Source organism: Sardina pilchardus, chromosome 2, assembly GCF_963854185.1.
Source record: "Sardina pilchardus chromosome 2, fSarPil1.1, whole genome shotgun sequence".
NCBI classification, from domain to species: domain Eukaryota; kingdom Metazoa; phylum Chordata; class Actinopteri; order Clupeiformes; family Clupeidae; genus Sardina; species Sardina pilchardus.
The window spans coordinates 28,480,054-28,493,470 of record NC_084995.1 but is presented as its reverse complement, the minus strand read 5'-3'; the positions used below and the strand labels follow the sequence as shown (position 1 = coordinate 28,493,470).

General features: G+C 44.5%; 1 protein-coding gene across 3 annotated transcripts in view; it reads right to left on the bottom strand.

Annotated features, from left to right (window-relative positions):
• Nucleotides 1-11,628: 11,628 nt before the first annotated feature.
• fgf12a (fibroblast growth factor 12a) overlaps nt 11,629-13,417 on the bottom strand; it is a 30,898-nt gene continuing 29,109 nt past the window's right edge. For all 3 annotated transcript variants that reach the window (XM_062524760.1, XM_062524745.1, XM_062524754.1), the window contains 2 exons: nt 12,598-12,796; nt 11,629-11,756 (listed from right to left, as the gene is read on the bottom strand). In XM_062524760.1, the coding sequence (XP_062380744.1) occupies nt 11,641-11,756; nt 12,598-12,796 (315 nt within the window). In that variant the 3' untranslated portion in view covers nt 11,629-11,640. The remainder of the gene's footprint in view (nt 11,757-12,597; nt 12,797-13,417) is intronic.

The following is a 13,417-nucleotide window of genomic DNA, read 5'->3' as shown; positions in this document are numbered from 1 at the left end:
ACAGCAAGTCAGTATGAATTCCTGATGTCATCATTTTGCCTGATGTACAGTGTTCAAAAGAGAGGCACATTGTTACCTTGTGTTGATTTATGTTAGGTAAATGTAATTTTGTATTCAGTACAATGTTTTAATAAAAACAATTTCATCTTTTGTTGATCTGACCTTCTCACTGTTCTCCAGCATACTATTCACTCTATGCACAAGTGTCAATGTGTATTTTCATGCGCATTGAAGCAGGTCCCTGGAGTCCAGGCTCTCTGATCGTGCATCTACAATAAGTTGGTAGCTCCTAACCGTATATCCCCAAATCCACATTCTATCTACTGTACCAATGTCCTCTCACAGCAAACCAAGTCATTAGGCCTGGCTGTTCTAGCATGGCCACAGACAGGCTGTTTTATATGGGCACCGTGTGCAGTACACCAGTGCACATCATTTTTTATTGTCTCAGCACGCTGAGGCATTTGTTGTCCTCACTAGTTGAGTGGCAGTTATTGGTGGAGTAATTGATTGTCCCGCGCCCTTATCTGTGTTAGCAAATGGAAGACACACGCCTCATTAGTCATTAGTCAGTTTTAAATGATGTTGGCTTTTATCTCATACACCTCCGTTTTTTTCCCTCCTTCTCCTGTTCAGTGGCTGCTCAGAGAAGGCTGCTTGCTGTGGAGTTCCTCTCTCCACTGTGCTTTCACACAGTGCCCTTCAAAGAAAAAAAATACTGTTACCGCAGCACTGATGGGAACCAGTGCCTTGTGATTGCACGGCTTTGCTGTCGGGCGCTTCACTTTAGCTGCCTCTGATGCTGCGGGCTCGAGGTGCTTTGCTTGCCAGTGTCATGTTTGCTGTCACAGTGATGAATGCTCTCGCAGACTCCCGGCGTTGCGTAAGCGTTCGCACTGGGACTCTACGGGGAGCAAAGAGGAAAGCCTGTGTTTTGTGCTTAAGGATTTGGGTCCTCTCAGAGTGGGGCTTGATGCAGCCAGAAAAGCATTGACTGCCCTGTCCCCAACAGCTGATGGGTAGACAAGACTGATGTATGCAAATCCATCATGTGAGGCCAAATATCAGTGCTATATACTTTGATGGCACGTGTGAAGTATATGTTTCTTTGATATAAGAAGTGGTGATAAATCATGGAGAAGGCTGCTACTAAGAGAGAGTTCCAATGTGAAAGAGTATCGTGAATTCTCATTTAAATTTTAATCAGACCATGGCATATGATCCATCAGATTGGGTACCTGTAAATAAATCATCCCACTCTCTCAGCAACAGAACATTTGCAAATTCTCCATCCACAGCTTGTCAGAGTCATCCATGTACTGTACATGTACAGTACACCTTCCCTGTCTGTTAGAGATCAAGGATACATGGCAGTGTTTCATCCCTCTCCGTCCACCCTCGGAGAGCACTGCAGAATGTCATCTAAAAAAGTCTCCCATTTGAACAGAAATGGAGTCGTCTCGTCCCAGTCGTCTGGGAAGGACGTGGGAGAGATCCATCAGCGCTGTGGCGCACATTAATCTGCCGCTCTCCTCCTTCGGCTGACAGCGCCACGTGAAAAATGGTGCGGACGGAGGGCGGGCGACCTCCAGAGCGCCGCATCTCAGAGGTGGCTGCGTCCACTCGCTTCGTGCTGACATCATCAGCTGGGGGGGAGGGGGAGGGGGAGGCAGGACCACAGACAGAAAAGTGATTTTCTTCTCGTTGCACTGTCAGACGTTCAGATACACTCTTGATGTCCTTGGCTGGTGGGGCAGTAGGTGTAGGAGCTGCAACTGAGCTCCATAGACAGGGAAATAAAACTCGACAGGGCCCTAGGAAGGCTATGTGCTTTCCTCACAGATATACAAGGAAGCTGCTGGAATTCAAATGATATCTGGAGGCTGGCTGCACTGATTTGCACTCAGTACGAGAAAACTTTTGTTTTTCCCAAGTTTTATACTGAATATCACTGCTTCACTTTTCCAGAAGCAGACTGTTACATAAATGACACAATATTTTCGAATCTGTTAGATCACAGCAAACCAAGAGGGAGAAGTTTAATTGCCGTCTATTTGATGCTGCGTGTCTACCTCTGAGTTAAAATCCTATTCATTTTATCCCCATAACCAGAGAACAGCCTTGTTTCCTGCTCCATGATGCAATGAATAATAAATGTGTGAAACTGTTTTATCTGGCTAAAAATGGATTACCCTCCTTGGTGAAAGCACTTGATAAACAAGATTTCTATACCTGAAGACACAAAGCAAAGAAACAATTGCAGAAAACATGCATTTTGTATCCATTCTGCCTGACCATTTTCATGCTTTACATATTTCATATATAGATAGATAGATAGATAGACAGACAGATAGATAGATAGATAGATAGATAAATATTTACTTTAATACAATCTAAACATCTGATGGAGCATTATCACTTGAGATAACTAAATATGAACTGTTCAATCTAATCCATATTGAAAATGAAAGAATATACTTTGCTTCCAAAATGTATTCAAATGTCTCTGAAATAGCATTTTTCTTGTCTTGGTGAGTAGACCAGCTGTACTTTTGCTTGCCTTTATTGCTGTACATTTTTGCTGCCTGTGCTACTTTTTCAAATGCTGGTAGGTGTTCATTGTGTTGCAACTGCTCAACAACTTGTATGTTACTTCTGGTTAACCCGAAATACTCCTAGAAATACTCAAAGTGCTATTCTTCTTTGGCATTCTTCCAGCATTTGTACTTCAGCAGCAGCCATGTCTCTGCACTTCTGACTGTGAAGCGTGTCTGTCACATGGAGGATGATACGAATTTAAAAACCATGGGATACAACACCAAATGAGAAAAAAGCTGGGACGTTATGTAAAATGCAGATAAAAAAACAGATTGTGATATTCTGCAAGTCTCATAAACTCTTAGACATAGACAACATCAAATGTTGAAAATTAAATATTTGACTATTATACCAGCAACACGTTTAAAGAAAAGTTGGGACGGGACCAACGAAATGCTGGAAAAGATGTGCAAAGAAAACACAAAAGGAGGATTATTTCAGAACTAATTACAGTAACTGGCAACTTGATTGGGTATGAAAAAGAGCATCCAAGAGAGGCAGAGTCTCTTAAAAGTACAATTCATCACTCTGTGCAAACCTGTCTGGACAAATTATGAAATAGTATAATTATAATGCTTCTTAACATCGAGTTTGTGAAGTATTTAGGGAGTTCATCATCTACAGTACATAATATCATTAAAACATTAAGAGAATCCAGAGATTTTTTGCAAACAAGGGACAGAGCGGAAAAACAATGTTAGATGGCCATGGTCTTTTGGACCTCAGATGGCACTGCATGAAAACCAGATCTGTTTCTGTTAAGGAAATCATTGTATGGGCTCAGGAAAACTTCTTATAACCATTGTCTATGAGCACAGTTTGATACTCAAGGTTAAGTGGAGAAAAGTCCTGTTGTCAGGAAACCACAGACTCCTCTGGGCTAAAGGGGAGAGACTATCCAACTGTCCAACTTATCCAACTTGTTACAATGCTCAGTTCAAAACCCAGCAACTATGATGGTGTGGAGGTGCAGTAGTGCCTATGCCATGGACATCTTCCACATCTGGCAAGAGGCACAATCAATTCTAAATGATGTACACAGATTTTGAGCAACATATACTGTACTAGCATCCAGGCCATGTCTTTTTGGGGGAAGACCTTGAATATTTCAGGAAAACAACACCAAAATGAATTCTGCACATATTTATACAGTATTTCGCATAGAGGAAGAGTCCAGGTGCTAAAATGGCCTGTCTGCCGTCCAGTCCTGTCAAATTAGGTGCCTTATGGAATGAAAAGCATGATTAAGAAGAATACCCAATGTTTTTGAGCAACTGGAATCCTATAGTGGGAAAGAATGGGACAACATTTCATTCTCAAAACTCTAGCAACTGGTCTCCTCAGTTCCTAACATTATCAGCATTCAAACTTCAAAACGAACTTCAAATATCCAACCTTTAAGAACACCAATTTTATTTGTGAAGGAACAATGTATCATAAATAAATACATGTTCTTCCCAAAATACTGGGGCATAAGTATTGGCACCTAATGGGAATTTAACACATACAGTCATTGACAAAAGTGTTGTCACCCCGTGCTAAAGTTTACTAAAAAGAGGAATATAAAATCATCTTTTGGAAATTGATTTTAATGGCTTATGTAATAAAATGAGGAAAAATCCAACCTTTAAGGACACACCAATTTTCTTTGTGAATGAATAATGTATCATAAATAAATAAATGTTCTTCCCAAAATACTGGGGTCAAAAATCTTGTCACCCCTATGTAACCCTATGGGAATTTAACACATAGGGTTAACATAGGGGCAGGCAGTTTTTTATTTTTAAAGGCTACTTATTTCATGGATCCAGGATACTATGCATCCTGATAAAGTTCCCTTGGTCTTTAGAACTAAAATTGACCCACATCATCACACACCCTTCACCATACCTAGAGATAGGCATGGTGTTTTGTTCAGTTTCGTTCAGTTAGCCTATTAGCCTGTTTGATGCTCATTGAACTCAATGCAAATCAAACAAGCTAATAGGCTAACTGAACAAAACTGAACAAAACACCATGCCTATCTCTAGGTATGGTGAAGGGTGTGTGATGATGTGGGTCAATTTTAGAAATAAAAAACTGCCTGCCCCTATGTTAACCCTATGTGTTAAATTCCCATAGGGTTACATAGGGGTGACAAGATTTTTGACCCCAGTATTTTGGGAAGAACATTTATTTATTTATGATACATTATTCATTCACAAAGAAAATTGGTGTGTCCTTAAAGGTTGGATTTTTCCTCATTTTATTACATAAGCCATTAAAATCAATTTCCAAAAGATGATTTTATATTCCTCTTTTTAGTAAACTTTAGCATGGGGTGACAACACTTTTGACAATGACTGTAGGGTTAACATAGGGGCAGGCAGATTTTCATTTTTAAAGGCCACTTATTTCATGGATCCAGGATACTATGCATCCCGATAACGTTCCCTTGACCTTTGGAGCTAAAATAGCACCACATCATCACACACCCTTCACCACACCTAGCCTACTGTAGAGATTGGCATGGTGTTTTGCTCAGTTTTGTTCAGTCAGCCTATTAGCTGGTTTGATTTGCATTGAGCTCAATGAGCATCAAGCAGGCTAATAGGCTAACTGAACAAGAATTACCAAAACACCATGCCAGTCGCTAGGTATGATGAAGGGTGTGTGATGATGTGAGGTAATTTTAGCTCCAAAGACCTAGGGGAACGTTATCAGGATGCATAGTATCCTGGATCCATGAAACAAGTGGCCTTTGAAAATAAAAATCTGCCTGCCTCTATGGGAATTGAGCACATAGGGCTAACATAGGGGTGCCAATATGACCCCAGTATTTAACGTAAAGAAGAACATTTATTTATTTATGATACATTATTCATTCACAAAAAAAAAAAAAAAAAAAAAAAAATGGTGTCCTTTAAGGTTAGATATGTCCTCATTTTATTACTTAAGGCATTAAGATCAATTTCCAAAAGATGATTTTATATTCCTCTTTTTAGTGAACTTTAGCATGGGGTGCCAACACTTTCGGCCATGACTGTACTTGCATACACATGTAAATAAGATCATACATAACATACATTGCATACATAGACACTAAAATATACCTTTTCTGTCTCCACCTTTGTGTCTGTTTCAGTTGGTCTGTCTATACATCTGCGTATCTATCCCACTGTGTGTCTGGCTGCTGTGTGTCTCTCTGCAGGCTTTAATCTCACTGGCCCCTGTGAGTGTTCACATGGTCTGCATGAGAACAGATAGGAACTCAGCAGGGCACACTAGGAGTGGAGAGGACAGGAAAAGCAGCTCTCTGTCAGACAGCTCCGTTTCTGTCTGTGGGGAAATACCAAGAGTGGAGTGCAGCTCCACACAGACAGCAAGGAAAGAGGGGGAGATGAAAGGAAGAGAGACAGACATGTATCTCTCTCTCTCTCTCTCTCTCTCTCTCTCTGTTTGAGTGTGTGTGTGTGTGTGTGTGTGTGTGTGTGTGTGCACAGGGACAGAGACAGAGAATGTGGTTTTGTGTAGCTTGAAAAAAAACACTAAAAACTGAGAGAAATGTGAAATGTAGGAAGTCAGGCCAAAATGACAATCCTTCTGAACCACCGATCTGGAATGGAAGCAACGTACGGAGTCTTATCTCCCAGATCAAAGCCAGTTCACCAACATCACACGCTCATATCTTAATCGAAGAGAGACCAATTATTTTTTAATGAGATCCTTGCCGCTCTAGTTCTGAGATGGATTTCCACATCCCTGTTTGCATAGAGCGGCTGAGGGATGCGGATGAAGGGAAAGCAAGACAGGACCTCCGGGACAAGCCCTCCATCCAAACAATCCGGTAGAGACGAGTTGCGGACGACAGTGCGGGAGAGAGCAGTAGCAGATTCAACGCGCCCCTAATGAGGCTGAATATTCGAGCGGATGTTTAATGCATAACCGCCTCACTTGCGACGGCGCCACTCACGTGGACCACACAATCGAACCTGGTGGTTTGGAGAGAGTTGCTGCTGCTGCTGCTGCTGCTTATCTGTGAGGGGTGGCAGAGCTGCAAAGTACACGCATTGCCAGGCTACTCAGGCTCCCGCATTTGCCGTTCAATACAGTTGTTAATGAGTTAGCGGTGCAGAGTGGCTGTGGAGAGTGGCCTGACCTTGGCGGAAGTGCTGCCGAGGTGAGCTCCCTCTCAGGGCTGGACGTGCGGCTCCACTCTGCTCTCTGCTCTCCCGCGGCAGTGTCCTGTGCTGATAATGGCCTAATCCACTGTGCAAGGGTTTTGGGATTGGCTGAGATGTAAGACCTTAAGCTGAAATCATTTCAGACTGAGCATGTGTGTGACACACACAGAAACACACAGAAACACACACACACACACACACACACACACACACACACGCACGCACGCAAGTACGCACACACACACACACACACACACGCACGCACGCAAGTACGCACACACACACACACACACACACACACACACACACACACACACACACACACACACACACACACACACACACACACCGATCCTAGTCATTCCTTTGGTGGCCGTTGTACACTATTCTACACTCATTGAAGCACACCATATTTACCGCTGAAGTATTTTGTGATATGGAACATCACCGAAATGATTCACGAGTAAGTAGACACATATATGGAGTCATAGAACTGGAGCATGTGGAAGGCATCCAGAACAGATGTGACTGTAAAGGCTGGAGGCCAGACACAAAGCCCCACCTGTAGTTTCTCTGCACAGTCAACCAGTAGCATGCCAACAATATTGTCTGGCTTCTGATGCATCTACTTCAGCCCACTTCATCTCTTAATATGAGATAAAACTATGTCTTAGACAGTAAATAAGTGACTGACAATGATTGGACGAGAGTGTGTGGATGAATATTTGGCTAGGTGAATAGTGAATAGTCTTTATTCAGTTTTGGTATGACCTACAATGAATACATTATTTTTATGCATGCCACACACAATCACACGACCAACACACACACACACACACACACACACACACACACACACACACACACACACTTGTTTTATTTCTCGAGGTCCTGATTCTGACAGCTGTTGACTGGCATATCATCAGATGGTTGAATGAACCTGACCATGAATGTGAAGTTATATATAAAAGAGTTCCTCTCTTTCATTCACTCTTCCTCTCTCTCTCTCACACACACACACTCTCTCTCTCTCTCATACACACACACACTCTCTCTCTCTCTCATACACACACACTCTCTCTCTCTCTCTCATACACACACACTCTCTCTCTCTCATACACACACACACACACACACTCTCTCTCTCTCACACACACACACACACACACACACACACACACACACACACACACACACACAGACGCAAACACACACACACACACACACACACACACACACATACACACTCTCTCTCTATCAAACGCACACACACAGATTCACACTCTCTCTCTCCATGCATGTCTCTCTATCTCAAACACGCATACACACACACACACACTTTTATCCTCTTACTCTCTCTCTCTCTCTCACTCTCACACATACAAACTTATACATACATACATACATGCAAGCATACATACAAACACTCTCTCTCACACACACACACACACACACACACACACAGGACAAATACAGAGGACTCGGGACTCAGGAGCCCTCTCTTCCCTCCTCTTCCTCATCCTCCTCCTCCTCCTCCTCACAGACAGCAGTGAAAGTCTGTTTCCATGACGACGGCAAGAAATAAGGGCACTGGTGTACAATCCCAAAACGGCACGTTGGGTAGGCGCCCGAGCGCTCCGCATTCTCTCACACTAGCGCACAACGCTAACGCTACTTAGGGAGAGAGCTGTTTCCTTTTTAATGAGAGTGCCGACTCCAGACAGAGGGTCACTGAACAGAGGTGATTTATGTGGGCTGGTTAATGCAGAGTTTACTGAGCCGGGCTTGGCACACGGAACATGGCAAACACAGGTGCGGTAGAAAAACATATGGCCAGAAGGCAGATTGATATCATATTTGTCTTTTATTGTTAAACAATCTCTAATATCATTCTGCTGTTTTTTTTTTTTCATTTTCAATGCATATTCTTTATACATCTCATAACTTCATGATGCATATATGATAGTGTTTCATTTAGGTGAAAATATGTTCAAACAAATAAAAATAAATTAAGTTCATCCATTTTACACAGCGAACAGAAAGAACTCTTTTCTCTCACTGTACTTTGTTTCCCTCTGAAACACCTTGGCTTTTTCTCCTCTACCTTTATTGCACATTCACACATACACACACACACACACACACACACACCTGACCACCCTCACTCTTTTTGGCCTCATCTTTCTCCTTCATTGTGCATCCCAAACACTGCACGTGTGATTCACACCTTCATCCATACATATTTAGTTGCTGCTGCTGCTCTGTCTCCCTCTGGTCCCTCATACGGACCCTTCCTCTGCTCTGCCTGCTGCCCCCGGTGGAAGACATGTGAATGACACCTGAGCTCTCTCAGGAGGTGAGTCAGTCTAGCGCAGGAATGCTCCTCCTCGGCTGGGTCCAAATACACCTGAAGTTGCAGCTCTGTGATACAGCTCCCCACACCAATGTGGAAACAACATCGATAACCCATTTCCCTTATCTTTGGCCTCAGGATATGTTTTAAATGCCTCTGACTGTGAGATGACTGGAAAGACCAACCAATGAGGCATTTAGCAGGATAGTAGCAATTTAGTTCCATCTGTAAGCTACAGTACACCTGATCACTATTTTACTTTATTATGCGATCATTAGAGTTAAAGGTTTCTTTCAAATGTGTCCCCTTTCTTGAAATGTCAAAATGTCAATGTATTTCACTACAAGGAGACAGCATCTTATTGTAACTAGCTACTACCATAAATAACACCAATTTTCGTGAATTGTCTTTTTTCAGCCTCACAAAAAGTACAACAGTCCCATGTTTGGCAGCCTGGAGTGGTAATCGAGGTAACATACAATTGTAACAATGGCAACCGCAGAATCAGTCAATTGTTGCATTGATTTGGAAGACAAGAGACACACAGGGCTACAAACTGCACGGGATGTTATATTTCTGTGCTCTGAGGCTGGGAACATTCAGTAGCCTAAGAATGTTTTGGTAACTTGGTTAGAATTAGCTTCCAGTCCACTTACATACAGTACACACACACACAGCTCCCTTATTGATGCCAAGTATGATAAAAATGGAAAAAAAAGCATATTCCCTAGTGGGAGACCCCCTCATCAGTTCAAGTTCTGGATATTGCTGTTTGATGTTGGGCTGGATCCGCATCACAGAGCTGTCCGCACAGGCGCAGTTAGACCCACCCCCAGGGTCCAGCCTAACCCCGCAGCATTCCCCCGCAAGCTCAATCTAACGGCCCAATCAGCACCGCCTCTCTGCTCACTGGAGCTGCGGATCGGGCCGGACCTAACGTCTGCCGAGTAGAGGGACGTCCTGGGGGAGGATTCGGCATCCCGGGTTCTAACGCCAGAGCGGTGAGTCTGCGAGCTGCCCGCACCTGCCCTCATCAGGCCCTGGGGCCCATCAGCGCCCCCTAGAGGTCTGGGCCGGTCCGTCATTGTGCTTGGAGGGCTGGTGAGGGCAGGTGCGTGTGGCAGCCGACTCGACGCAAAGGCAAAGGCTTCCTGAGTTGGATCATGGACAGCGGGTCTGCATGAGAATGTGCATGCTACTGAGAAGTATGGTCGTTCTGCTGGGGGTGAAGGCATTGCTTTGTTTAGAAAAAAGTGGGTTTTTTTTTTCACTAAACATCGCTTAGGGTTACTGTTCAGTAGACTCATCTCATCAACACGGAAGCCTCTAGCAATGTCAGTGTGTTGAGAGTGGAAATACAAAACATATTTACTGGAATATTTACATTTTTTCTCAGAAAAGTTTTTTTTTGTGTGTGTGTTCACGGCTAACTGTCCTGTTGGAGATGGGCTTACTGTCCCAGGTTCACATCTGACAGACAACTCACGGGCCAGAGAGTGTCAGGGGTGTTTTGTTTAGTCTCTCTCGCTTTGTGTGTTGCTCTCTCTCTCTTTCTCTCAGAAACAGGCGCGCGCACACACACACACACACACACACACACACACACTCACACACACACACGCACACACACACACACTCACTCAAACAATACTTGCACAAAGGGAGTGTGGGAGCAAGGGATGACTCAACGGGTCTTAAATAAGAGACAGACTTTCGGGGGCAAACCCTGGTGAAACCGTGGCAACCCTGACAAAGAAACATCAAACGTTCCATCACCTCTCTGTCCCCTCAAGCTGCACACTCACACACCACTCCTCAGATATCCGTTCCAAACTCTACCCAAACCTCCATTTTACATTCACTTCATACCCACACACCAGTCTCTGGTAGTGAAATAGTGCATTCACTGTCAAGCAATCAAACGAACGAGGTTAAAACGAATCCATGTACACTTTCTCTGTCTTTGAACTTAAAGAATACATGACATTAATTAAAGGGGGGAAGAGGGGCTAGAAACAGACGAGGAGAAGCAGTAATAACAGTAGAAGACATCAGCGCGAGGGGGGGTGCAGGAGCATTCAGAAGAATGAACACATGGCAATGTCTTAAAGCTTCTTTTCCACAGCATAAATCCAAAAATGATAAGCAATACTATCGTCGTGAGGAAAACACGGCTCCCACCGGCAGACCTATGCTTTCTTTAGTTTCCTGTCTCATTCCTTTTTTTTGCATAAAATGTGTGTTCAAGTCTGGGATCAAAAACGTGTCACTTTTTTTTTTTTTCTTAAACTCCCCCCATTTCTTTCCTTTGTCTTCGCATTCGTCTAAAAGATTTCACAGGCAAGAAGTCAGTTTTGTGTTTGTTTGTTTGTTTGTTTGTTTGTTTGTTTGTTGGTTGGTTGTTTTTATTTGTCTTGGTTTCGCTTAGCGGTGAGGCAGCAGGACGTCAGGGCGAGGGGGGCTGGGTGGGGTTGGGGGAGGGGGGGTCTGTGCAGCGCCGGGAGGACCCCTCTCGCTCCAGCCCTGCTATGTGGAGTCCTGGTTCACCGCTTTGCCGCCGTTCATGGTAGGAGTCCCTGAGCTTTTCCTGGAGCGACGGTTCTCTTCAATCTCATGCATAGACGGCTCCCTGTACATGCAAACTGCACAGGACATACAGACAGAAACACAGACACAGACGGACAAAAACACAAACAAGACCCATCAGTACTGAGGGTGGCATCACTGTCTGGAATTAGATGCTCCTGATTATATGATTATGCTAAATCATTTAGCTTGTGTATCCTGAACCCCAAACAAGAGCAATAAATACTGTAATCTAACTTTGAGCCCTTACCATAAATTCATGTTTTTACTGATTATGGTTAAAAAATGACTGAATTCATTGTTTCTTTTTTTTTGCAATTTAAATGAGAGTATACTGCAGGCAAGGCAGTCAAATCATAACCATGCTGTAATATGCTGCTTGCTCTCTGTTCATTTAATGATGAACATTTACTCCTTTTCTTGACTGCTATGGCTTAATAATAATGGTCATGTGATTGCATCATAAATGCACTATAATGTGCGTTTAACGCAGCTATAATCAAATGGCTTGACCAGGCAGCAACAGTGTGGTTACAGTGACTCAGCAGTATGCAGGAGTGCTTGAGACTGCTAGAGCTCCTCTGTGTGACAGATCTATATTTGCCAGGGAACACATCAGGGGGGCATAAAGCTGTTGCTCAGCGACCGTCTCCTGACAGAACTGGGGCTAAAAACTTTATCAGAGCTACACGAATGATCAAAGGTATCCAATCTCTTTTTTTTTTTACAGGCTTCTGAGCACTTTAGTCAGCGTTTTTGTGTGCTGGACTGGGGTGGTGGTGCTTTAGCTGGACATGTGTGTGTGTGTGTGTGTGTGTGTGTGTGTGTGTGTGTGTGTGTGTGTGTGTGTGTGTGTGTGTGTGTGTGTCTGTGTAAGTCTCAAGACGAGTGGCCTACCTTCGATTGGTCTGGGCAAGAAGTGGGAGGAGGGCTTGGTCTTCTTGACCCGGTTGCCCTTCATGACGGCGCCCTCCTTGGTGAGGCCCAGGAACCAGGCCCGGCCCGACTCCTGCTGCCGGTACATGGTGGACGAGTAGATGACGTAGTAGTTCTCGAACACGGACTCCTTGAATTTACACTCCGGAGTAAACATTTCCTGCAGAGGACGGGAGAGGAGGAGAAGGAGGAAGGGAGAGAGGGGAGGTGGGGGGAGAGGGAGAGGGAGAGGGAGAGGGAGAGGGGAAAACATGCAGAATAAATGAGTTTTTTTCTCCCCCAGCGAAGAGAGGAGAGGAGAGAGAGAGAGAGAGAGAGAGAGAGAGAGAGAGAGAACGAGAAGGAGAACAAGAGAGGGCAAACGTGGCCGTGAGGAATCTCTCGGGAGGTGCAGGTGGTGGTGGTGGTGCGGTGGCTGCTATGAGCAGTGTGTGGTGAAGGACTCACAGCATGTGGGAGTGTGTACCCAGTCAACGTGTGTGTGTGTGGTGTGTACGTATGCCTGTGTGTGTGTGTGTGTGTGTGTGTAGGTCTCGGTATACAGTGAGGACAGAAGCGGCGGGGATGAGGCGGTGTGTTATCTGGGCCGGGTGACGCGCTGTCAGGAGACAGACGCTGCTGGGGTGTCCAGGGTGCGGAGGTGAGCGCGCCTCCTGTCCCACGCCGACCGACACCAGGGGACTCCAGCCAGCGCTGACGGCTGACCTCATCCCTCCTCCACCCCCTCCCCCCCCCCCCCCCACACAGCTGCCCGCACACACACACACACACACACACCTGA